This window comes from Cebus imitator, unplaced genomic scaffold (assembly GCF_001604975.1).
Source record: "Cebus imitator isolate Cc_AM_T3 unplaced genomic scaffold, Cebus_imitator-1.0 Scaffold117, whole genome shotgun sequence".
Classification (NCBI taxonomy): Eukaryota; Metazoa; Chordata; class Mammalia; order Primates; family Cebidae; genus Cebus; species Cebus imitator.
This window is the reverse complement of record NW_016107432.1, coordinates 2,667,737-2,693,966: the sequence shown is the minus strand read 5'-3', so window position 1 is coordinate 2,693,966 and position 26,230 is coordinate 2,667,737. Positions and strand designations below refer to the sequence as shown.

General features: G+C 55.0%; 2 protein-coding genes across 3 annotated transcripts in view; one reads left to right on the top strand and one right to left on the bottom strand.

Annotated features, from left to right (window-relative positions):
* Nucleotides 1-6,975, top strand: part of CPLX1 (complexin 1) — a 41,674-nt gene extending 34,699 nt beyond the window's left edge. Inside the window, exons 3-4 of the mRNA XM_017538943.2 lie at nt 221-396; nt 5,193-6,975. Of these exons, the coding sequence (XP_017394432.1) occupies nt 221-396; nt 5,193-5,390 (374 nt within the window). The 3' untranslated portion in view covers nt 5,391-6,975. The remainder of the gene's footprint in view (nt 1-220; nt 397-5,192) is intronic.
* A 13,119-nt stretch (nt 6,976-20,094) lies between these two features.
* The window catches only part of PCGF3 (polycomb group ring finger 3), a 72,283-nt gene continuing 66,147 nt past the window's right edge, over nt 20,095-26,230 (bottom strand). The window contains exons 10-11 of one of the 2 annotated variants that reach the window (XM_017538939.2): nt 25,117-25,197; nt 20,095-24,146 (exon numbers count right to left, since the gene is read on the bottom strand). In XM_017538939.2, coding sequence (XP_017394428.1) covers nt 24,099-24,146; nt 25,117-25,197 — 129 coding nt within the window. In that variant the 3' untranslated portion in view covers nt 20,095-24,098. The remainder of the gene's footprint in view (nt 24,147-25,116; nt 25,198-26,230) is intronic. The other variant, XM_037742158.1, reaches the window with a different exon arrangement.

The window sequence follows — 26,230 nt, the reverse complement described above, 5'->3', positions numbered from 1 at the left end:
GGAGGATGGGGGGATGGAGGTGGGGGGCACAACAGGAGGGGGATGATGGAGGTGGGAGGAGCGGCTGGAGGGTGGGGGGATGGAGGTGGGGGGAGTGGCTGGAGGGTCATGGGGCAGCAAGAGGGTCGGGTGAATGGAGGGCTGGGGGTGTGTGGCTGGGACACTAGCCCAGCCTTGGGTGTCTGAATGGGATGGTCTGAATCACCTACTTCTGTCCCAGGGGCTACCAAGGACATGGGGAAGATGCTCGGGGGTGACGAGGAGAAGGACCCAGACGCCGCCAAGAAGGAAGAGGAGCGGCAGGAGGCCCTGCGCCAGGCGGAGGAGGAGCGCAAGGCCAAGTACGCCAAGATGGAGGCGGAGCGTGAGGCCATGCGCCAGGGCATCCGGGACAAGGTGCGCATCGGGCCGGGCCCCCTGCAGGGAAGGTGGCCCTGAGTCCAGTGGGGTCTGGGAGGAAGGGCCGCGGGAGAAGGGGCGGCCGATCCCTGGGTTTCCTCCCCTTTGCGGGCTTCAGGGTGGCGGAGAGGGTTGTGGTTCTGGATGGGTTCCCTCTGTGGACCCCGCCCATCCTGCTCCTAACCATAGGGCTGGCCCGGTGCTTCCTGGGCCTGCATTCCAGTGGCCAGCCCTGCAGGAGAAGACGCAGCCTGGCTGCCCAGGGCAGGGGTCGTGGGGCAGCCGCCTGGCCTGGGGTGAGGCCGCAGGGAGGAGGGGCACCTGCTGGGATTTGCGAGGGTCCAGAGCAGGTGCGGGGCCAGGGGCTGAGCCAGCAGCAAGGCCCAGGCTCCCAGCACAGGGACAGCCACACGCGGTCACTCCTCAGTGCCGTCCCAACACCAGCCAGGTCGGGAGGGGTGCAAGGCACAGGAAGCAGTGGGCGCTGAGGGAGGCCTTGGTCTCGGCCGCACTCCCGCCTCCTGGGTGGCTCCAGCACGGCCCTGGCTGGAAGCCAGGTGGGCACAGACAGCAGCAGAGGCGAGGAATCCCCACGCAGGGGTGAGGGAACATGGGAAATGTTCACCTCCCACATAAGAGAGGCCTTGGGTGCTGCCTGGGGCCAAGCGCTTCACCCCATGCCCTGGCCCTGAGGGGGCTGCAGCAGGCCTGGCAGGCTGGAGCTGTGTTTCCCAGAGGGTCGCTTCAGTCCCCTGCCCTGGACCGGCCAAGATGGCCTGGCTGCCGGGTGGGAAAGCTCAGACCCCCAGGACGGCTCCCTGCTGCCCAAAGCACCCAGAACTGGTGAACCCAGCCTTGTGTCAGCTGCACCCAGGGAAAGGTGGGCTCCAGGACGTCTTGTGGGGAGGCTGGAGCTCCTGAAGTGGACAGAGGTTGGCATGGGAGGGCGGGGCTGCCCAGGTGGGACACATGCAGCCCCTCTACCCAAAATGCCAGCCCAGCAGTGCCGGCCTCCCCACCCATGGATTCCCCCCGGCATATACCCTGGAGGGTACAGAGCAGCCGCTGATGGGGAGTGGGTGCCGGGTGCCCTGGCATCCCACCCAGGGTCCCTGGACATTCCCAGGGGCCTCCCGTTTATGGACTTTTCTGTGGTGGTGGCTCATGCAGCCGGCTCCCCCAGCTGACCCAGGGCTTCAGGAAGTCAGCGGAAAATGCAGTATCTCAGCCAGGAACCCTCGGATGAGCCCAGAAGACTGTGGGTATCAGGAGTGGGGGACGTGGACAGGAGGAGAAGGGAGGAGGAGTCAGAGAACAGAGAGAGACAGAGACACAGAGATAAAGAGACAGACAGAGACAGAGACAGGGAGAGACAGAGACAGAGAGGAGAGAGACGGGGAGGGAGTGACAGAGAGAAAAAGGCAGAGGAGAGAGAGAGGGAAAGGCAAAGAGAGAAACGGAGAGACGGAGAGAGACAGAGGGGAGAGATAGAGACAGAGAGGGAGAGAGACAGAGAGACACAGAGAGGGGTGAGATGTGAGACAGAGAGGGAGAGAGACAGCAACCAAGGCGGGAGACAGACAGGGAACAGGGAACAGAGCTGAGAGCCCTGCTGGGTCGGAAGCGGAGGTGGCGGTGGGGTGGGGCTGAGGAAGGGGCAGAAGGCAGGGCTGGGGGGAGGGCTGGGAAGGCTGTGTCTAGGTCCGTGTGTCCAGGCAGGGCCTCTGGGGCTCCGGCTTCTGCTGGCGTGATCTCAGAGGGACGCCGGCTGTTCCAGGCCATGTCATTCCTTGGGGTCCCCAGAGGCAGGTCAGGGCAGGCTCAGGGGGTCATGTTCAGCCCCCAAGGGCTGCAGGGATGGGGCATGCATGACCTGGACAGGATACAGCAGCTGCACCCTCCAGTGAACGGGAGATGCCAGGGAGAGGGAGGCCCAGGACGGGAGAAGCGTAAGCACCTCCCCGGCTTCCACGTGGGGCCCAGAGCTGGCCCGACCTTGCTGCCCAGGCCCGGCACTCCTGCCTTGGTCTGAGCCCCTCAGAGAGCAGCAGGTGGGAGGGACTGAAGCCACATACCCGCCCACAAGAACAGCCTCCTCCGCAGCCCACCGGCCCCTCAGGCCCTGGAAGCACCAGCTCTGCTCTGGAGGCTGTGACACTGGACTCCCCTGAAGCCCCCAGTCCACACCTTCTCCACAGAGCCCTCCTCCTCCGAGCCTCTGGGTGTGGGGTCCGTCAGGTGTGGCCACCTGATCAGAACATCTGCCTCCGGCATCTCCGGGCTCTGGCACCCCCAGGCATCTCAGAGGTTGGTTAGAGAAGCCGCGCTAAGCCACCCTGTCCAAGGCTTCTCTGCAGATGGGGACTGGGTCCTTTTGGAGTGCCAGCCCCCCCCAGGCAGTTCCCAGGGGAGCACATCGCCCAAACCTCCTGTCAGGCAGCCATCTGGACAGGCCCAGGCCTGGGGAGGGGTGGGGTGAGACTGGCCCCCGAGCTCTGAGCACTCACCCACCTCTGGCCTGTGTAAGCTTCCAGCCACCCATGTTGGGCAGCTCACACATGGGCCTTCCAGCAGGGGCCTTCTGAGGGCCCACCAGCCTCCCCCAATACGTGTGCACCCCCACAGCTTGCACAGAAGCAGCAGGCATCCACATGGCTGCTGAGTCTGGGTGTTTGGTCCTATGGCTGGTTCTCAGCATTGATCAGCACCCATTGCCCTTTTTCTCTGCAAGTGTTTTCAGGGTTCAGGGTCTCACTTCGAATGTGTCAGGGCCCCCCAGGCTCCCCCAGTGGCCACCCCCATCCTCAGGTGTAACTTCCCAGAGAGCTGCCGCCCAGTGTAGCGGTGGGCCTGGGGCTGGGTGTGCCTGTGCATTTGTCTCTGGAGCAGACGCCTCAGAACCGGGTCTCAGCCGGACTGCATGGAAGCAGGCTATGGTGTGCAGCCCAGCCCCGGAGCCTGTGTGTCCCAGCAGAGTGGCCCTGGCCCTCATGCCCAGAGCAGCACCTGGGTTAGGCACACGTTACCATGGCGTGCACAGGCCCCATAGCCCTGGCTGGAGGGAAGCTCCCTCTGGCCGGACTGAGCTCCTAGGGGCATTGCTCTCCCCAGCCCACACCTGGCCCCACAGGATGAGGAGGACCTGCCCCTTCACCTCCATGCCTGGAGCCGCTGCCCTTCCAGGATGGCTGGGATGAGAACTGGGCTGCTCTTGCTGCCCATGGGGGTCAGGGCTCTGTTCTCTGGGTGACACCCCATCCCTGTGGGGATGTCCCTGCCCTGTGCCCTTCACCTTTCCAAGGAGACCCCCACATTCCCGGCTCTGTCAAGAGTGCACAGGGGCTGCTGAGGACTGGGGCGAGCCCACCGTCCCTCTCCTCAGTGGCCAGGTGGTGCTCTGGCGCAGGTGGCTGGGAGCATGGCACCCTCCCCTCCATCTCACTGAAGGGGGCCCTGGCCCCCACACCCAGAGCCACCTGCAGCCCCAGGGGAGGGAAGGGGTGCGGAGGCTGCCCTCAGTGGGGTTGGGAGACACACAGAGCCCCACATCTGGGAGGAGGCCTCCTTAGAGAGCCAGGGGTTGGCCAGCACCAGGAGCAGGAGATGGCAGGGGGAGGGACTCCTCCCAGACAGAAAGGCCCCCTCTGTGGCCATCAATTTCCAGGTGTGCTCCTCGGCCCTGTAAAGTGCGAGTGCCCCCTCCCCTCCTAAAAGCTTTCTCCTGATGCAGCTGCCGACACTTTCACTGCTCCAGAACACCCTTAATCACCCAGGGCCTTGGACCTGGCCTAGGGGTCCTGCGACCCCTCGAGCGGCTCCTCGAGGACACCAGGCCCCCAATCCTTCCAGGCCAGCCCAGCCCCACCAGTTCCCACCTTCCTGGGCAGGAGGCTGTTCGTGGTTCCATGGCCTCACCATGACCACAGGCTCCGTGGTCTGGTGGCTCACAGGAAGGCTGGGAGGGGTGGAGGAGTGTGGGGTGGGAAGCGTATTGATTGAGAACCAAAACCCAGGTGCCTGACATCACAAATTTATTCTCTCACAATTCTGGATGCCCGGAGGGCCCTTCCCTGCCCCTTCCTTTGTCTGGGGATCCCACAATCCCTGGTGTTTCTTGGCTTGTGGCTGAACCACTCCAGACTTCCTCAGTTTTCATATGCCTGCCCCGTCCACCTGTCGGTCCTTTGTCTCACTGGACTTCAGGCCCCTCAAGTCCATGACGGCCTCATCCCCACCCTTACCGTAATCACAACAAAGCCCTGTTTCCAAAGGAGAGCAGGAGGCCAATGTTCAGCCGCTACAGGGGGGAGCGGGACAGACATGCACAGGGGATGAGAAGGAGGTGGGCAGGGGCTCAGCGAGGCCAGCACTGGGCGGATTCCAGGACCCCAGGGCCTGGAAGTGGCCGCCCACGGAGCTGCAGTGGCCTGGCCGCATTCAGGCTGGGGAGTGTGACTGCAGGCGCTGGGCAGGAGAGTCAACTGCGGGTGACTTTCTCCCCACCTCTGCGAGGAGCCTCCTGCCCACCCCTCCCTGCCCAGGCTGGAGGCTTCCTGGAAGGCAGGATGATGGGGGCTGGGCTGGGTTTGGAGCCAGAGGTGGGGCTGTGGCCCCCTCTCAAGGAAGATGGAAGCCCCTGCTCCCCCATCTCAGCTCAGAAGAGGGTGGGGTCTCTTCTCCTTCTGGGGTCCTCCTGTTCCTGGTGGGCCAGGGAACCCTGCACACGCCTTTCCTCCCCGCCCCCCACCCGCCCGGGCCGGAAGGTCGTGGCCTGACCCCCGCCTCCCCCGCAGTACGGCATCAAGAAGAAGGAGGAGCGCGAGGCCGAGGCCCAGGCCGCCATGGAGGCCAACTCGGAGGGGAGCTTGACGCGGCCCAAGAAGGCCATCCCGCCGGGCTGCGGGGACGAGGTCGAGGAGGAGGACGAGAGCATTCTGGACACCGTCATCAAGTACCTGCCCGGGCCGCTGCAGGACATGCTCAAGAAGTAGCCCCGCGCGGGACTCGGCCCCGCGGAGCCCCCGCCCGCCCCCAACAGACCTGCCGCGGAGGCCCCCAGGGACGAGCAGCGTGCAGCCCCCATGCGATATAAGCCATATAGCCCCAGGCCCGCCCGCCCGCGCCCCTCCCGCCGCCTCCCCACCCGGCCAGCGGCGCGCGCCCCCAGGGCCCCTAAGTCCGCCGCGGGCCGGGGATCAGCCCCGCGCTCCTCTGCCCGCGGGTGGCTGGACCCCCAGCGCCTGGGACGCCCCTTCCTCTCGCAGTTTACCGCCCACCCAGCCGCGCCCGAGGCCAGGGCCGCTGCAAGGGCAGCCCCCGCGACCACCCCTGTGCGCGCCGTCCGCGGCGGTGGGGCCTATCGGGGCCACACTCAGGAGCACAGCCATAGGAAATGGGGGTGCGGCCGGGGCCTGGGCCCCCTCCCGAGCGCGGACTCCGGGGTCCGGACGACGCCGCCCCGAGTGGAGTGTTCGCGTTCGCGCGTGGCCGGTGTGCACCCCCAGGGCTGCCCCCCTCGCACCCCTGTCCGTTTGTCTGTCCCAGTCCTCCCCTCTCCTCTCTCTGGAAGGTTTTGCCTCTTGCGAACGCCACGGCCATGTTCACTTCTAAACTAAAGGAAACAAAGCAATAGCTCTGGGGGACTCTTGGCCCCCACCCCCGTCACCCCGCTCTTCCCGAGTCCTCGACCCATCCCCCCGCCCCCGCCCGGCCTCCTGCCTCTCCGCCGACGCGGCTGCTGCTTCTCCCTGGGGAGGACCTTGCCTTCGCTGTCGAACACCGCACCCCCCACACGAGCCGCAGAGGCCCGAGGCACCCGGGGGAGGGGCGCTCCGGACGCTGGAGACCCAGTGCTCCGGCCCAGCACCTCCTCCGAGCGTGGCCAGCCCCTCGGGAGGGGCCTGCGGGGTTCCCTGCGTGGAGCCGGCGCGAGTGCGGCCGAATCCACCTGGCGGACTTGCGGGGCGGCCCCCGAGCCCTTGATTCTCCTCCATCCATGTTTAATTTGCATCACAATTTGTTGAATCTCAGGTAAATGAGGTCTTTGCATTTAATGAGTTTTATCTTGACAGGCGTTGCCTCGGCGCCCCGGGCCCTTTCCGTCCACATCAAAAATGCATTAAGTCTCCTTGTGTTTCGCACCAGGGCGTGGCTTGGCATTGACCTTCATGACCTTACATAGCTTTAGAGAAGCCATAACGTTAGACTGCAATACTAACCACCGACGCCCCTCCGGGCAGATGCCACCGCGCCCCTGTGCCCTGGCGACGCGGCCGGCGGGGACGTGGCTGTCCGTCCTGCTCGCCCTGTGCCCTCTCGCTGACTTCTCCTGGGTCGTGTCTTTTAAAAACTCCTGTCTTCACACCTTACAAAGCCAGCTCTGAGCAGACAGGGTGTCCTCTCCTAGAATCTGCGCACCCCGTTCCCAGCGCATGGCGCCCCGGGCCGCCGAGCTTAGCCTAGACCGTGGTGTCCTCTGTCCGTTTGTCCTGCGCCTGCGCCTCCTCCTGCATGTCGGGGCCCCTGCCTGTGTTCTCTCCGGATGGAATCACAGCCAATAAACTCCAGTGATTTCACCCTGCGTGGCTGTTCTTTCCAGAAGTCCATGCGGCAGGCCAGCTGGTGGGAGGACCAGGACCTCCACTACCCACGTTCTCTCCTGGGGGGGGGGCTCCCTCCGTTCTCACCCACCTCCACCCCAGGGCGGTCCAGCCAGAGCAACCTCCATCTAAACCGCAGACCTGCACCTTCAGGTCCCTCCCACCTAGGACCGTGACCACAGGCCTGTCTCAGCTCTGCCGGGTCCAGGGCCCCAGGTCACCCTGTGCTGCCCTTGCCTCAACCCACTCAGGAATTCCTGCTCCACCAGCAGCCCCGTGGGACTGTCCTCCTGAGTCCCGAACTTCACTCACTGCAGGATGTTGTCTGCCGACAGAGGAGGTTCCTGACCCCAGCCCAGAGAGAATCTGCCTGGCTGCTGAGGGTCCCCTCCCTACACCCAATCTGCTGGATGCTCAGTGCCACCCCTAGCTGCTGCCCACACTTGCTTCCTCAGAACGTCCTTGTTTGACCTCCATGTGTGGAAGCTGTTAAGAAGAGATGATTCCGTGACACTTGTTAAAGCTTGGTGAGGAAGACTTTATTCAGGAGTAGCACCACAGGTACAGGGACCATGCAACGGGGCTTGCCATGCGTCCTGGCCAAGGAGCAGGGTAGGGTCATCGGATGGAAAATGAGGGACATCAGGGATTGGGGGATACTGGTGAAACCCATCTAACTGGATTCTAGCTGGAGATAGGGCAGTCAGACACAGCTGGAGGCAAAGGTGGAGGATGAGGACCCCAGTCAGCTCTCCAGGCAGAGAGTTTTCCGCTAAACTGACTCAGCCGGATTCTTCGATAAAACTGGATTTTTCAAGGAAGTGGGCCAATGGGCGTACCAGAAGATTCAGGAATTGACCACACAAAAAGTCTTTGTCAGGATCCTCTCTAGGGAGCAGCATGTCGGGGTCTTCTGTAACCTTCCTGATGCTGCTGGCTAGGTCTGCCCTAGGGAGCTGCCCTGTCCCAGGGCAGAATGGCCACTGCCCCGCCCCCGGGCTGGGCCCTCCTGGATGCCAGGTGGGGTCCGGAGGGAATGTGCTCTCCTCCAAGCCCATGGAAGGTTGTCTCCAGCTCCTCCAACTGCTGTCTCTGGGGAAGTGCGGACCTCTCCCCTGCCAAGGAGGCAGCAGCTGGCTCCCCTTCCTCCCTGGAACAGAAACTCAGTGTCTTTGCACCCACCCCTGTGCCGGTGGCTGCTGCTGGTGCCCCCAGCAGGGCCGCTCTTAAAAGGGCACCCCAACATCCACCCACTTCTCAACTTCGATACTCCCTCAGCCTCCCATCTCCCACCCGCAGCCTGGTCTGGACTCCTGTTGCAAGCCTGAACAGCGACTAGGACATGCCAGGTCAGGACCCAGGCAGCTTTCCCACGGAGTCTCTACCAGCCCTTCCTCCAGCAATGACTGCTGGGTCAGACCTGAGCCCCACCTGGATCCACCTGTCACCCCAGGGGACAGGGTCTGAGGCCTCCTGGGGAAGGCATTCCTCCCCAGATGTTTACTGAGCCTCTGCGCAATGCCGCGCTCTGTTCTAGGGGCTGGGAATATGAGCCCCTCCCTCCTGGAGCTGGTTTTTCTAGTGATGGAAGACAGATGATAAACATGTGAGTGGTGATGAGGAAAACTGAGCAGGACAGGGAGCAGAGAGCAATGGTGAGGGTTACTATTTCATGAGTGGTCAGGGGGCCTCTGTCGGGGTGATGGGCACAGACCCGGAGGGAGGCAGGTGTCCCGTGGAAGAGGAACAACTATTCAAGAGCCAGGAGGCAGCGCTGCCTGGGTGCCACCAGCGTGGCCTGGGCCCAGGCACTGGCTGGGCACCACTCTGCGCCCGCCCGGAGTCTCCTCCTTCTGAACGTTTAACTGTCTCTTGAACACAGTGGGGCGGCTTTCAACCTCCAGACACGGCCTCCTCCCCAGACCAGGAAGCCCAGTCTCCTCTGATCGCCTTCTCCCCAGGGCCTCTCCTCTCCAGGCCCTGCACTTGGGGCAGTAGTGGTTTCTGAATCACAAGCCAGCTGACCATGGGCTTTCAACACAAATTCTAAGAGGCCTGGCAATTAAAAGACATCTTCCTGGCATTGGGAGTCTGCAGCCAGCCCAACCCTGCCGCCCACCCCCACCCAGCCGGGCCACTGCGCTCAGCTGACCTGGAAGCAGCTCCGCTGCTGTTGCAGACAGCTGCCCCTCAGGTGATGCAGGGGACGGTGTGTGGGGAGGGGCACGAGACAGGAAGGAGGTCTGGGCCAGCTTGAGGGACCTGGCTGTGTGGATGGAAAGGGCCTCAGGGCAGGCGACCAGGGGAGACTTCTGGGACACCGCCCCCAGCAGATTCTCTCCCCCAGCAGATCCACCCCCACAGCAGATCCACCCCCACGGCAGATCCTCCCCCACGGCAGACCGTCCCCCCCCCGCAGTTCCACCCCCCCCGCAGATCCACCACCCCCGCAGATCCACCCCCCAGCAGATCCTCCCCCCCAGCAGATCCTCCCCCACAGCAGATCCTCCCCCACAGCAGATCCTCCCCCACAGCAGATCCTCCCCCACAGCAGATCCGCCCCCCTAGATTCGCTCACACAGCCGATTGATCCCCCCCAGAAGCTCCACCTCCTCACCAGATCCTCCCCCAAAGACCCACCCACCCACCTCAGATCCGCCCCCTGCACACCCGCAACCCCAGAAGATCCACCCGCGCGGCAGATCTGTCCCCCCAGAAGATCCGCCCCTCACAGCAGAGGCCGGCCTTCCCAGTAGATCCGCCCCCAGCGGAGCCGACCCCAGAGCAGCCGCGCGGGCCGAGCCTCGGGGCCGGGGAACGGACCCAGACAGGTCAGGGGAGGGGAGCGGGCCCGCCCTTGGCCGGCCTGAGCCAATCAGCGCATGCTAGGAGGGCCGTCATGATTGGCTCCCAGAGGGTCACGTGTGGAGGCGTAACCAATCAGAGCCGGAGAGACGCCATTGCACGACTCTTAAGAGGAGCTGGAGCTGGGTCAGTCGGCCCTCACTCCGCGGCCGCCCTCGCTCGACCGGGCCTCTGCACGCGGGTGTCGCGGCTGGCAGAAGCTTCTCCGGCCCCGGGCCCTCCCCCGTCGGCTGCGTGCTTGCTCGTCCTGGCCCCAGTGCCCGCCGGTCCCCACCCTCAGGCCGGCGTCCCTGCCCGGCCCCGCAGCAGGCTGGCGCTCAGGACGCCCCGAAGCCGAGACCGCGAGGCAGGTTTCTCTGGACCTTCTCCTGCCCCGGGTTCCCGCCCAGGTCGGCCGTAGGAACCAGGCCCCACCCGAAGCCCAAGGGCGGCCCAGCGCTCCGGGTGACGCTGGCCGGCCTCATTTGCCTGTGGATCCTGGGATGCGCCACGCCGGGCAGGAAGGGGCGCCGCCGCGGCCGAGTCTCAGCCTGGAACCCGCTCCTGCCGTCGGGGACTTTTCCGCGCCCCCCACGCGACCCCGGGAGCGAGACCCTCCACGACAGGGCGGCGGGGCTGACTCGCTACTTAGAAACCAGCGTAAACTGGGCTCGCCCCACCTCCCAGACCTTGGGGGAGTCCCAGGGAAGGCTGTGGCCTGGGGGTCTGCAGGGCGTTGGCAGTGGAGGTGGGGAGAGACCCCAGCCCTTTCCTGCCCGCCCCTCAGCCTTACCTTGCTCGCCTTAAGCCGGGGGGACTGATAGACTTTCGTCTGACTCACAGTATGAAGGCCCTCGGGCATAGCCACGCTCCCCAGGACCCGTGTGCTCTCCCAGGCTGTGCTGGAAGCTTAGAGCCAGAATGGCCTTTCCACCTTCCTGCTGGCTGGCTCAGTGGGCAGCAGGGACGGGGGCTGTGAAGAGAAAACTCACCCACCAGGGTCAGGGGCCGCTTGCCCGCTGTGGAAAGCAGGGAGGGTCACTGCCGCCTGCCTCGGGAACACTGTTGATGAGGCGCTGCCTTGCAGTTGTAGGAGAGGAATAACGGCCCTCATGGGTGCTTGGTTGGAGCAATTAGAGGAGAATAACAGTTTAACACGATTATTTCACACAGGTGTTCAAAGAGATGGCTTTGAATTCCAGCATATGGCGTCTTCAACAAAAAGTAATTGTTTAGAGAAGTGACAAGATGAAAGGACTCGAAGTCCGAGTCTTCCCTCCTCCAATCCCTACGGAAACTCACCAAGCAGGAGAAATTCACCTAGGACTGGGGCAGAAAGTATCCACCAGAAGCCTAGGAATGATAAAAAAAAAAAAACAACAACAACACAGGCCCTCCAGGTGGCTCAGGTCTGTAATCCCAGCATTTTGGGAGGCTGAGGCGGACAGATTGCCTGAGATCACGAGTTTGAGACCAGTCTGGTCAACATGATGAAACCCTGTCTACTAAAGATACAAAAAAATTAGCTTGGCCTGGTGGTGTGGGCTTGTAATACCAGCTACTCAGGAGACTGAGGCAGGGGAATTGCTTGAACCAGGGAGATAGAGGTTGCAGTGAGCTGAGGTTGCGCCACTGCACTCCAGCCTAGGGACAGAGCGAGACTCCATCTCAGAAAACAAAACAACACAAACCCACAACAGTGGGCCAAAGGAACACAGCGGCAAGGGGTCCCAGTGGCCGATGCTGGAATAACTTTAAGGGCAGAATAAAGTAGCATCAGGTTATAATGCACAGTGCTGAAGAAACATCCCTGAGTCTATACTGATATAATGTTGGAAACATGCTGGGTGCTGCAAAGAAAAATGAGCATTGACACAAAGGACCTTTGAGCAATGCAGTTTTTACTTCCTGGACTGCGGGAAGGGTACCCTCACTAGCCGTGGTGCCATGAGAGTACAACGAACAAAGGAAAACAGACTTGTTTATCCCTTAGTTATTTGGGGTCATCTTTACTGTCTGATCTCAGTTGGCTGGAGCCAGACCTCACAATCTTAAAACCTGATTGGCTAACAACTTAAAACTTTTCTAAAGAGGTAAAAGCAATGGAGAGCTGGGTCATACCTGTGAGCACGTCCAGCACAGATACCTTGGTTGAAGTACAAGGACATAGAATACTACATGGCTGTAAGCATGGCATGTCTAACAGCTACACTGGATAGGGCTTAACAAAGAGTATCACACTTACCATGATTTGTTATTTGACAAGAAAGGACACTTTAAAGAAGAACTTTTCTACTTCCCACGTATAAGTGACTGAATGAGCCAGGCAAAGTGGCACCTGTAGTTCCAGCTTCTTGGAGGCTGATGTGGGAGAATCATTTGAGCCCAGCATGGGAAATATAGCAGTATCCCATTTCTTCTTTTTTGTTTGAGACAGTCTTGCGCTCTTGCCAGGCGCCAGGCTGGAGTGCAGTGGTGCGATCTCGGCTCACTGCAACCCCTGCCTCCCGGGTTCAAGCAATTCTGCCTCAGCCTCCCAAGTAGCTGGGACTACAGGCATGCGCCACCATGTCCAGCTAATTTTTGTATTTTTTTAGTAGAGATGGGGTTTCACCATGTTGGCCAGGATGGCCTTGATCTCTTGACCTTGTGATCTGCTCACCTTGGCCTCCCAAAGTGCTGGGATTACAAGCGTGAGCCATGGTATCCGGCCTAATTTTTGTATTTTTAGTCGAGATGGGGGCCGCAGTATCCCATTTCAAAAAACAACTGAATAAATAGATGGGAGAGAAAAGACAATTTCCCATGTAGGAGGAGTCCAAATATTTTTTCTTTGAGACAGGAGATTACTCTGTCATTCAGGCTGGGGTGCAGTGGCGCACTATTGGCTTACTGCAGCGTGGACCTCCTGGGCTCAGGTGAGTGTCCCACCTCGGCCTCCCAAGTAGGTTGGACTACAGGCATACACATCCAGCCAAACAGTGTATGCAGAGACTCTGCCCTCACAGAGGTGACCTGAACTTCCTGAGCTGTGAGTGAGCCTCACCTTGGGACCTCCTTTTAGGTAGCAGAGAAAAAACGGGGTGGTGAGCCACACCTGGACATCTCCTTCCAGAGAGAATGTGCCTCAGCCTCGGGAGTAGCTGGGATTATAGGCGCATGTCACCATGCCTGGCTTTTTTTTTTTTTTTTTTTTTGAGATGGAGTCTTGCCCTGTCACCTAGGCTGGAGTGCAGTGTTGCGATCTTGGCTCATCACAGCCTCCCACTCCTGGGTTCAAGTGATTCTGCTGCCTCAGCCTCCCTAGTAGCTGGGATTAGAGGCATGCACCACCACGCCCAGCTAATTTCGTATTTTTAGTAGAGAGGGTTTCTCCATGTTGGTTAGGCTGGTCTCAAACTCTGGACCTCAGGTGATCTCCTGCCTCGGCCTCCCAAAATGCTGGGATTACAGGTGTGAGCCATGGTACCTAGCCTAATTTTTGTATTTTTAGTCGAGATGGGGGGGGGGGTCTCACTATGTTGCCCAGGCTGGCTTTGAACTCCTGGGTTTAGGTGATCTTCCCACTTCAGCCTCCCAAAGTGCTGGGATTACAGGTGAAATATAAAACTTCCTTATTCACAGACTTTATGATTGTCTGTATAGACAACATTAATCTAAAACAACAGCAATGACTGCCACAAAGACCCTCATAGAGCCCATAAGTGAGCATGTTCACCGGTAACACATAAAAATTAATCTTATTCCCAGCTGTTTGGGAGGCCGAGGTGGGCAGATCACCTGAGGTTGGGAGTTTGAGACCAGCCTGACCAACATGGAGAAACCCTGTCTCTACTAAAAATACAAAATTAGCCGGGCATGGTGGCGCATGCCTGTAATCCCAGCTATTCGGGAGGCTGAGGCAGGAGAATTGTTTGAACCTGAGAGGCAGAGGTTGAGCCGAGATTGCACACTTGCAATCCAGCCTGGGCAACAAAGAGGGAAACTCTATCTCAAAAANAAAAAAAAAAAAAAATTACTATAGACAAGCAATAAAACATTGGACACTGAAATTAAAAACACAGTAGCTCCTGAGAGAGGTATAAATCTAACAAGACAAAACAGGATCTGTATGCTAAAAAACTACAAAATATCAATCAAAAAGATCAAAGAAGACTTTCCTTTGTGGAGAGACAGCACACGGTACACTCATGGGCTGGAAGACAACGTTGTCAAGATGCCAGTCTCCTCCAGAGGGATCTGTTCAATTAACAAAACTCCAAAACATTGCAGTAGGACTTCTTTAGATTTAGATAAGCTGATTTTAAAATTTACACGGAACGGAAAAGGAGCTAGCTAAAACAGTAAAAAGGATAGCTAAGACAGTATTTTTAAAAAGAACAAAAAAGATTAATCACATTGCACAGTTTTAACACCTACTTTAAAGCCACAAAAATCAAGACTGTGGTATTGGCAAGGAACAAACAGATTGATCAATGATCGGAGTCTAGAAACAGACCCACATAAATATGGTCATTTGATCTTTGACAGCGGTGCAAACAAAAGCAACCCTGTGGAGGAAGAATTGTCTGTTCAACAAATAGCAATGGGACAGTTGGTCATTCCTAAGGAAAAGATGGAACCTTGACCTAAACCTCACATATATGCAAACTCAAAATGAATCATATATACATCTAAGACATGAGGCTGGGTGCCGTGGCTCATGGCTGTAATCCTAGCACTTTGGGAGGCTGAGGCGGGCAGATCATGAGGTCAGGAGTTTGAGACCAGCCTCGCCAATATGGTTAAACTCCATTCTACTAAAAATACCAAAAGTAAGGCTGGGTGTGGTGGCTCACACCTGTAATCCCAGCACTTTGGGAGGCTGAAGTGAACGGATCATCTGAGGTCAGGAGTTTGAGACCAGCCTGGCCAACATTGTGATACCCCTGTCTTTACTAAAAAATACAGAAATTAGGTGGGCATGGTGGTGTGCGCCTGTAATAATCCCAGCCACTCAGGAGACTGAGGCAGAAGAATCACTTGAACCTAGGAAGTGGAGGTTGCAGTGAGCCGAGATCGCACCATGGCACTCCAGCTCAGGCAGCAGACTGAGACTCTGTCTCTAAATAAATAAATAAATGTAAAACATAAAACTATAAAATTTCTGGGAGAAAACAGAAAAATATCTTTGTACCCAGTATTTGGTAGAGTTCTTAGACATGATACCAAAGGCATAATCCATAGAAGAATCCATAATAGAAAAACTTGATAAATTGAACTTTATCAAAATTAAAAAACTTTTTTTTGGAGACAGGGTCATGATCTGTTGTCCGGGCTGCAGTGCAGTGGTGTAGTCATAGCTCACTACAGCCTCAACCTCCTAGGCTCAAGCAATTCTCCTGCCTCAGCCTCCTGAGTAGCTGGGACTAGAGGTGCATGCCACCACGTTTGGCTAATTTTGGATTTTTTTTCAGAGTCTGGGTTTCACTGTGTTTCCCAGGCTGTTCTCAAATTCCTGGCCTTAACTGATACTCCCACCTTGGCCTCCAAAGTAGTTCAGATTATAGGCATGAGCCACTGCGCCTGGCCTAAAAATGTTGGATCTACCAAAGACAGTGTGAAAAGAATGAAAAGATCAGCTAAAGATGGGGAGAAAATATTCACACATCACCTGTTCAACTAAGGACCTGTATCCAGAATACACAGAGAAAACTCAACAGTCCAACAAAAAAGTGGAAAAGACTTGACCAGACATGCCCCAGGGACGACATAAGGAGGACCAGCAGGCACAGGAGAAGCTTGACACCACCAGCCACTAGGAGATGCAGAATCAGCCACCACACAGGCCACGGGCACCTGCACCACAGCCACAGTGCAGGAGAATGCTGGCGGTGCCCCAAGACCCAGGTGTGGACCTGCTGGAAATGGAAGACTGCCTGGCGGTTTCCTATAAAGTTCAACGTACACAACCCCATGACCCAGCAATCCCACTCTTGGGTATTTAGAGAAAGAAAAACATGTCCACATAAAAACCACACATAAATGTTTATTGATGCTTTATTCATAAGCACCAAAAGCTGAAATTCAAATGCCTTTCATTGGGTGAACTGGTAAACTGGTGTATCTATGCAATGAAATACTACTCTGCAATGGCAACGGGGAGATTTTGACACATTTGGTGCATGGGGGTGGGAAGAGGTGAAGGAAGGGTTGAGGAAGGCACTGTGGTAAGGGCACGGCGCTAGGAGATTTGGGGGAATGGAACCATTCTGTGTGTGGACTGTGGTGGTGGTCACATGACTATGCATGTGTTAAAACTTCAAACTGAAACAAAAAAGTTAATTAAACGTTTTAATTTAGGCCCGGTGGGGTGGCTCACGCCTGTAATCCCAGCACTTTGGGAGGCTGAGGCAGGCAGAGCATGAGGTCAGGAGTTCGAGACCATCCTGGCCAACATACTGAAACCCCATCTTTACTAAAAGTACAAAAAATTAGCCAGGCATGGTGGTGTGCGCCTATAATCCCAGCTACTCGGGAGGCTGAGACAGGATTCCGCTTGAACCCAGGAGGCGGAGGTTGCAGTGAGCTGAGATCACGCTATTGCACTCCAGCTTGGGCAACAGCGCAAGACTCTGTCTCAAAAGAAAAATTAAAGACATTAAAACACTTTAAAAAATGGATGCATATTCCTTTTAATAAGCTGAAACAGAAGAAAATTTTTCAAAACCCTACAACAATCATGCTTAAGTCAAGATATTTAAAGTATTCCCATTAAAATCTGAAAAGCACAGTCCTGCTTGCTGTGCTGTCAGTGTTTCTCTAGACATCCCAGCAGGGCGAGGGAACCAAAAAAGAGGGAAGGAGATAAATATTGGAGACGGGGTTTAGTAGTTTGTTGATGATACAATCATCTGCGTGGAAATGCAAGAAAATCCCTGAAGAACCCTGAGAACGAGCACAGTTCAGTCCATGCCAGGTCCAGTGGGTTTCTCACCCTCCACCTCCCTACAAAAGAATCTTAAAAACAAACCGGACAAGAAGTGTGTAAGGACCGCCTGAGGAAGACCCTAAAAGAGGGTGCATTGGCAAACATGCCACATCATGGGTGTAGGATGTCAGCTGTCTCACAAAGTAAAAAATTCATTGCAATCCCCATTAAATTCTGATGAGATTACTTAAGGGACACAGGATAAACTGCTTCCAGAGCTGATCTAACAGAAAGAAAGCCAACATTAAAAGGAAAAAAAAAGGCCAGGTGCAGTGGCTCACGCCTGTAATCCCAGTACTTTGGGAGGCCAAGGTGGGTGGATCACTAGAGGTCAGGAGTTCGAAACCAGCCTGACCAACATGGTGAAACCCTGCCTCTACTAAAAATACAAAAATTAGCTGGGTATGGTAGCAAGCACCTGTAATCCCAGCTATTTGAGAATTGCTTGAACCTGGAGGCAGAGGTTAGAGTGAGCAGAGATTGTACCACTGCCCTCCAGTCTGGGTGACAGAGTGAGACCCTGTCCCCACCCTGCAAAAAAAAAAAAAAGCAACCTTTCATGGTACACCAAAAACATAGGAATAGGCTGGGCATGGTGGCTCACACCTGTAATCCCAGCACTTTGGGAGGCCAAGGCAGGCAGATCACTTGAGGCCAGGAGTTTGAGATCAGTTTGGCCAACATGGTGAAACCCCCGCCTCGACTAAAAATACAAAAATTAGCCAGGTGTGGTGGTGAGCACCTGTAATCCCAGCTACGTGGGAGGCTAAGGCAGGAGAATCGCTTGAACTCAGGAGGCAGAAGTTGCAGTGAGCTGAGATCGCACCACCGGACTCCAGCCTGGGCGACACATCTAAACTATGTCTACAAAAAAAGAAAAAACCATATGATAAATGTATCAGTCAAATAATTGCCCAACTGCAACAGGAGTGTCATCCTCAGAGCAGGCCACAGCCTCCCAGGGAAGTGGTGTGGGCACACGCTCTGGGGTGGGCGGGGTGGGCCCAGGGAGCATCTCCTTCCTCACAATCAGAGCAGAAGGCGCCAAAAATGTAAAACAAATGTGCTTTGTGTACTTTCCTTGACAGAGGAGTGACGTGGGTCAGAGAAAGGACGCTTTGCTTATTTATGTATTTAGGGCTCTGCGATTTATGTAAGCACGGTGGCATCTCTACGTCAGCAGAACTCAGCAATATAATGCTATTTTTTTTTTTGTTTTGTTTTTGTTTGTTTGTTTTTGTTTTTTTTGAGACGGAGTTTCGCTCTTGTTACCCAGGCTGGAGTGCAATGGCGCGATCTCGGCTCACCGCAACCTCCGCCTCCCGGGTTCAGGCAATTCTCCTGCCTCAGCCTCCCGAGTAGCTGGGATTACAGGCACGCACCACCATGCCCAGCTAATTTTTTGTAGTTTTAGTAGAGACGGGGTTTCACCGTGTTGACCAGGATGGTCTCGATCTCTTGACCTCGTGATCCACCCGCCTCGGCCTCCCAAAGTGCTGGGATTACAGGCTTGAGCCACCGCGCCCGGCCAATATAATGCTATTAACGGGGACGTTCGGTGCAGCTTCTGCAGAGCGCCATCAGGACAAAGGCCTCCCAGCCAATGCAGGCCAGCCCGACACAGCCCCTCAGGAGGGACTCAGTGCCCCTCGAGGCAGTTTTAGCCTTAAAAACCAGAAGCCACACAGACATCCACATTGGGTGGATTTGGCGGGCCTCAGAGGCCTCATAGCCGCAGAAGGCCCTGCCTTCCCGAACGCAGACAGTGCGGGTCTCATCACAGCCAGTGTCTTTGTTTTTCTGTCCCTCCGCTGCATTTCAGGGGATACTGTTCGGCCTTCACCCAGTCACGGGTGTAATAACACACATGAATGACTAACACGGGACTTTTGCCTTATGCACACAGAACTGCACGGGAGAAACAAAACCACCAGTGAGCAGAGGCCAAGGCCTGGCTCTGCTGAGAGCATCCCTGCTACAGCAGCCTCAACCTGCTACAGAACCCATGGGAACCGGCTTCCAGAGGTGCCTTTTTCTGGGGTCCTGGTGCACGGCCCCCGCCACCATGCTCAGGTGGAGCTTGAAGCTCTGAGACCCCAGGCGCCCATGGCTGCCATGGCTTTGTGGCCCAGTCCCCAGCATGGGTGGACCCAATTTTGAGGTCTTGTGTCCACTCCCTGCAGTTGATGCTGACATTATTGTCTGCTTGGGGTTTCAGCCAATACTTTGACATTTCTAAGATGGACTTGCCGAAAATAAGTAAAATACACTTTGAGTCAGTTACGTGTTTTTTTGTTTTTTTTTAAATTAAGATGGAGTCTTGCTCTGTCACCCAGGCTGGAGTGCAGTGGCGCAGTCTCAGCTGACTGCAACCTCCATCTCCCAAGTTCAAGTTATTCTCCTGCCTCAGCCTCCCGAGTAGCTGGGATTACAGGTGCCCACCACCACGCCCAGCTAATTTTTGTATTTTTAGTTAGTAGAGACAGGGTTTCCCTATGTTACCCAGGCTGGTCTCGAACTCCTGACCTCAGGTCATCTGCCCACCTCGGCATCCCAAAGTGATGGGATTACAGGTATGAGCCATCTCACCCAGCCTATGTAAGTCTTAAGACTAAACTTACTTTTAAAGATTGCTGATCCGAAGTTTGCGAGAATATAATTTTGGCCATATTCTCCTTTCCTTCCAACTCTAGTTTTCTCAGTTTCAAAATGGTTGTATATTAATCTTTAAAAACTAAAGTTTCAGTCACAGTGCTTTTTTGGGGGAGGGGTAGCAAATTGTCTAGGGAGATGGCACATTGATCTCTCAAGTTGACACATCTATGGGAATCAGTAGGTTCTTTTTTAGCCATATTATTTTCCTTGGCATAGCCAGCTCCAAACTGCAGCAGCCTGTCTTTCTGCAAGGAGACAAATGAAGATTTACAGTTTCTGGCCCAAACTCTGGTAGCAAATGCCAGACCAATTTAAATGAGGGTTGTACCCAGGGTGAAAATTTACAAATGCCACCTGATGCAAATCGAGATGGTGGTTAACCTGGGAGCGGGGAGGGCTGGGGTGAGGGAGGGAGCCGTGGGCTCGTGTGTGGTTTCTGTGTGAACATGTGTGCTGTGTGCAGGCATGTGGTCTGAGCACACGCGTGTGTGGCCAGTGCGTGTGTGGCCAGGCTGCCTGAGTGGTCTGTCCAATACCCACGGGATTGCTCATCCAATGAGCAAGTCATCTCTCTCATGCTCGCACAAATGTTTCATGTAATACATTTCCAGCCAGGAAGACTTTCACTTAAGTTTTTCTTTTGCTTTTATTACAAGCATATAATATTAATTGGCAAAACACTGAATACAAGCTTCACTATCATAAAATAAAAACATTTAAGCAATATTCCAAAAAAGATTTTAGACAAAAACTAGCCACCAAGAGTACAAAAATTACACACCAACACAAAGCATAAAAAATGTAAACTTTCAAATTAAACAGTCAAAAACATCAATCTGCGTGATCACCTCCACACCTCACTGCCTTTGTCTGCCGCACGCTGCTGGTAAAGGCTGGGTGGCTGCACTGCCGTCTCCTAACCCCACCTTGCTTTCGTCTGGGAAAATGCGTCTGACAGCCAATTAAACCACAGGAGTGGACGTTCACACGGAGGGCAGGCACATCTTAGGGGACACTCAAGCTGCAGTTCGTTCCTCAGATGCACCGTTGAGTGCGAAGGACACCTGGTGGCTGAGGGAGGCCTCAGCGCGTTCCTGCGGGGCCCTGGCCATGTGGCCACTGCCTGCACTGTCCCCTGCCTGGCAGGGGACATAATATTTGTACAGATTATGGTATAATTTGAATGATTTTCTAATCCACTTATCTCAATTTATTTAGTTTATTTAAACGTCAAGGCAGAGAAATACATTGCTCATGTTAAGGTCACGTGATGTGGTGGTGCAGTAATGACTTCCTGAGGAAACAGAGAAACTGGATGTTTAGTGATTTAGCTATGTGCACTAAACTTATTTTCTATGTTTTGAGAGCACATGAAACATTCACGTACAATGTGGTAACAGGCTGGCTCGTACCCAGAACGTCCAACCCAATGCCACCCTTTGAATCGCTATGAATGCCGTCCTGCTGCCGTTCAGAGAAAACAAGCAAGGCTGCAAAGCCCAGGGGTTCAGGCCGCTGCAGCGCTTGGGCCAGGGCAGCTCCGCTCTCACAGTCTGAGGCCACGTGGCCCCGTACCAGGGCGGCCTGGCCACAAGCATGTTGGGGGCCAAGGCACCAGGACCCAGGAAGGACCGAGGTGGCCCCACAGCGCGGCCCGAGGCATCACTGGCTCACAGGCACTCACACACAACCCCAATAACAGCATCCTCACAATAACCCATGAAAAAGGAACAACAAAACAGCTGAATGTACACATTTTGGAGTTCCATCTATATTCCCTTTCAGTTTAGCAGAATAAATGCTACAATTTAAACAGATGTCTAATAAATGTGTGTTGGAACCTATTGCACAAAAGCATTAAAAAAATGCTCTTCATCCACATAAAACAAAAACATACAAATTAAAAGCTACTCAAAGTAAAAAGAAGCTTGCAAAACATCTCACAATTTCATTTTATATGCCTGTAAATAAAGCTGGACCACAGAAACCAAACAACTGGATGGGAAAATATGATAGAAGGCTTAAAATAGAATAAATAATTTTATAAAGTTAAGTTTTCTTTTTTTAACCCCCCAAATCTTAAATTCAATATTATATATTCTATTTGAATTTTCTATTTCCATGAAAACTGCATCGGTGAGACCGTATTCTGGGTAATTAGCCCCACTGCTGTTGAAAACGACGCATAAGGTGATTTAACAGCATTTGTTTTACCAGCGTAAATAGTTGTGAAAACTCTTCACAGTAACTCCATCTGTTAAAAAAAAAAAAAAAAAAAACACAACAGAATCCAACCATTAACCAATCCTGGCTGTCATGCTGGAAAAATGGAATTCAGCCTTTTTCTGTGAAATGAGAGCTTGACAGAAAGGAAAGAAGGCTGCCTAGAGGCTCCACAGACGGCGGGGCCACCGCGCTCCCGCCTCCCACAACCAAGGCTGCAAGGTCAGACAAGAGGCAGAGGCCCCAGCGCCAAGTCCTGTAGTGAAGACCGTCTGCACTATGAACTCCTAGAAAAATAGGGGCCTCTGCTGCTGAGGTTTCGTCAGGTTAACGCGGTTACAAAAGCAGGGTCACCACGGGCTGGAGACAGCAACACGGGCTCCGCTCACCCGTCTCTGTGTATTTAAATGTATCAGCTTAGCACCATAGCAAAGTCAAGTGATTTCAAAGATAGCTACAAAGTTACAAATATATATTGTGAGAGTATTACAACAATACTCAGTTTAGTCTGAACTGTGATTTGATTTTATTTGAATCTGGAGGCTTGTAACTGTTTAATCCTTCCTTGTTTTGCCACACAGGAAAATGCCGAAGTTCGACTGTGACACTGACAGCTGCACTGTGATCACACACGGTTGCACAGAATGCTTCAGCAGTAGGTATATTCTGAGGTAGACAGGTAATATTCATTCATACACAGCCACTCATAGACCCTTATACAGTGACTCTAGAAAATGATTTGGACGAATAGCAAGCTTAGGTAACAGTAACTCAAACCGTCCTGGGAGGTGATGGGCTTAAAGACAGAGGTGAATTTTGACCAATTCCTAACAAAGAACTTGCTTTTATGTTTTAAAAGGCCTTACACTGACAATCGCTCAGATGGAATATGGGTGTTTCCTCATCCCTACGATGAGGTCTCTTGAGCTGCTTTTTATCTAAAGCAAGTGGAAGAAAACAGCAAAATTCAAGGAAAAAATCTCCAAGGTGGATGGCTGCTTGGAAAGCCTGAATGGTGACCAGGGAGCACCTAGGCCCTCGGGGAGCAGAGGGAGGAGGGATTCAGTTCCACAAGAAATAAACAGGAATCACCCGGACAACACCCCAGCCGCTCCAGAAAACAGACCTTCTCCTCCTCCTGGCCTTTCCACACTTCCAAATTACCGTTTCAAAGGAAAAAAACATGTGCACGCTGGCAGTTTATTCTCTAATGTGACAAAAACATGACCATCTGGTAGGAGAGGGGCTAATGGTGCAAACGGACTGCGGCTGAAATGCAGGTTCTGCAGCGTGGGGGCCGCCTTCCCTCCAAACCCTTCAGCTGCTTACCATCCCTCACAACCTTTCGCTCGGAAAAACGCCCTTCTAGTAACAGGCCACAGAGCACACAAGCTCCTCCCACCAGCAGAGGGGAAGGGGAGGCCTTGGACAAAGGGGGCAGTGAGTGCATCTGGGCATGAGCCTGAAGCCACCACCAGTGAACCCTCCCCAGGGCTGCCAGGTGCTGCATCTGTGGGGCCTTCCCAGAGAGCTCTGATCCCAACCACCCCTGCCTCTCCCTTTAGCAAAATCAAAGCGGGGAAAGAAAACATAGGAAATCAAATGGCGGCACTCAACAATTTGTGCCATTTTTAATACGAGTAATGTTGAAAAGAAGAACTGTTCTGCAAACCAGCACTGCGCTGGTCACACGGCCTCTGGTCTACCTGCTGAGCGTGTCAAATCGCAACTCGGAGTTTGGGGTCCCGTTTCCAGGCCTGGGTGTGTCGGCCCCAGGTGAGTGTCTGTCCCGAGTGAGTCCAAGTGCCGACCGCTGCACGGTCAAAAGGGAACCAGTCAGGGAGCTGCTGTTGTTGTGTTTCATAAAGTGGAAAATTAAATACAATGGTTAAGTCATAATGTTAATGGAAACCTCTTTTGGTTTGCTTTTAAATTAAATTTTTATATAACTTCTAAATCTTCAAGAAGCTAAAGGCAACATAAATATCATTCACCATGAAAAGACATTTTTTCAATGACTTAGGAAGGGTTCAATAAAAGTCCGACTATTTTTGAGGGTTATCATGAACCCTAACTCATAAACTAAACCGAAGTTAATTCAGATTTTCAAGACCTGGAAAGCAAGCAGAGGAGCCCGTGTCGGAAGTGACTCGGAACCGGGCTGCCTGCAGGCGTGACTGTGGCCTGCGAGGCTGAAGCACGGGGGAGCCTGTGAAGTGTTTTCACCCTCTGTAAACGTGGTGCTGGTAGTGTCTTGGTGAGTGTGAATTCTCTCTCATACAAAAGTTATAAATATTCTCTATTCAGAAGTCTGGTCCATACGACATCCAGAGGCAATGTTCTTCAGCGCGGCGAGCAGGAGCACCCAGGGGTACTGGGCCCAGTCTGTGGGCGCCGCGTGGTGCCACTCACAGCAAGTCCATCTTAGGTCTGTAGTGCAGCAGGAGCGGCGCCTTCTGGAAGACACAAGAACACACAGCGCCCGATTACCCAGGTGGAGGCAAGAGACAGACCTACTTCATCCGGAGGGGACGCTGAGGAAGCACATCCCAGGGAATGCAGTCCATGCGAGGCTACACCAGAGACCCTTCAGTCCTGAGCAACGCTGAGCTGGGGGAAAGAGGCTGAGAAGACACGTGCCCTCTCCCCCAGCCCCAGGTGACCTGTCACCCCCCTGTACCTGTACCTGTCATCCCACCTGTACCTGTCATCCCCCTGGCTGCTGCTCCCCTGCTCCCTTCTCCCTCAAAGCCCTCCGGCCCAGCCCCAGGCTGGTCCTGGCTTCTCACCCCGACCCTGGGAAGCAGCACCAGCTGGAGGTGGGAGGGTTCCGTCATCGGTTTCCTGCTTCAGAGGTGCCCAGGGGACCCTCTGCTCGTGGCGTTCATGACCTCAACAGTGTCCCAGCAGGGCCCTGTGCCCGTTGGAGCTCAGCTGCTGCTTTGCAGGCTGGCTCTGGGGTTGTCTGGGGTTGATGATTTCAGAAAGACCAGAACTGGCTGCCGCTGAGTCATCACTCTTCTTTCCTTTTTTTTTGAGGCGGAGTTTCACTCTTGTTGCCCAGGCTGGAGTGCAGTGTCGCAAACTCAGCTAGCTGTAACCTCCGCCTCCCGGGTTCAAGTGATTAACCTGCCTCAGCCTCCTGAGTAGCTGGGATTACAGGTACCCACCACCATGCCTGGCTAATTTTGTATTTTTAGTAGAGACGAGGTTTCTCTATATTGGTTAGGCTGGTCTTGAACTACTGACCTCAAGTGATCTGCCCGCCTCGGCCTCCCAAAGTGCTGGGATTACAGGCATGAGCCACCTCACTTGGCCCGAGTCATCACTTTTAAGCTCTTAGATAAGAGATGCACAGCAAAGTCACTGCCGTTCAGAGCAGACTCTGAAAATCAAATCACGCGTCTCACGACAACGCCACCTCACCTTGAATCTCCACCTCGTGACAACCACGAACTTGAGCGTGTGGTCCTTGCCCAGGATCTCCTCGTTGCATAAAATGTCCAGCTGGGGGAGAAGGAGGTTTGATTAGGAGCAGGAGGTGCTCAGGCCACTCTAACACGGCCACCTCGATGCTGGTGTGAAACGCAGCCCCTCCTCATCATGTGAGGCCGTGCCTAGAGATGTGGCATGTGTTACCTATTCCTCTGTCCCTACCTCACAGGCTAGGACAGGGCAGGCCTGTGCCTGTTAGGGGATGACCCCGTTTCTGCAGGGGGTGCAGGCACAGGCTCCCTGCAGTCCTGGGCTCCGTCCTCCCCCACCCCCCGCCTGGCCTGTGGCTGCCTTCTTCCCTGACACCCCCATGAGCAGCCCATACAGCTCCAGAAACAGGCACGCTGGTTCCCCGGGCGGCACAAGTGCCTGAATGGCCAGGCCCTCAGCATGAACTCGCTTCCCTCCACCCCACCCAGCCCACTCCACACCAGCTCCTCCATGGCCGCAGCCTCCAGGGGCACCTGTCCCCACAGATCCTTCCTAGGGGCCAAGCTGTCTCTCCCTCTCACCACAGTGGGAAAAGGCACTAGGCTCCCCAGTCTTTAAAAAAAATTAAATAGACTTTTAAAAGAACAATTTAAGCTTCACAGCAAAATTGAGAGAAAAGCACAGAGTTCCCATCTCCCTTGCCCCCCCATAGCCTCCCCACCAACACCCCGCATGGTGGCACATTAGTCACCTCCAGAGTCCAGAGTGGACGGCAGGTCGCCTTGGTGGCAGAGCCACAGGTGGACACACACAGAACAACATCGGCGCCCAGGAGCCTGAGCCACTCGCTCCTACCGCCCTCCCCAAGCCCCTGAAGCTTCTGCAGTTCTGCCTTTCCAGCACACCAGGATGCAAAGCTGGAGCTGCACCGCCTGCAGCCTTTCCAGGGGGGCTTCCTGACTTAGCAACAGGCACTTCATTTCCTGCCCGTGCCTGCTCCTGGCCTGACTGCTCTTTTCTTTTCAGTGCTGGGTAGTATTCCTCTACGGACGCACCACAGTCTATTCCGACTGCTCGTTTCTTTTCAGTGCCGGGTAATGTTCCTCTACGGACG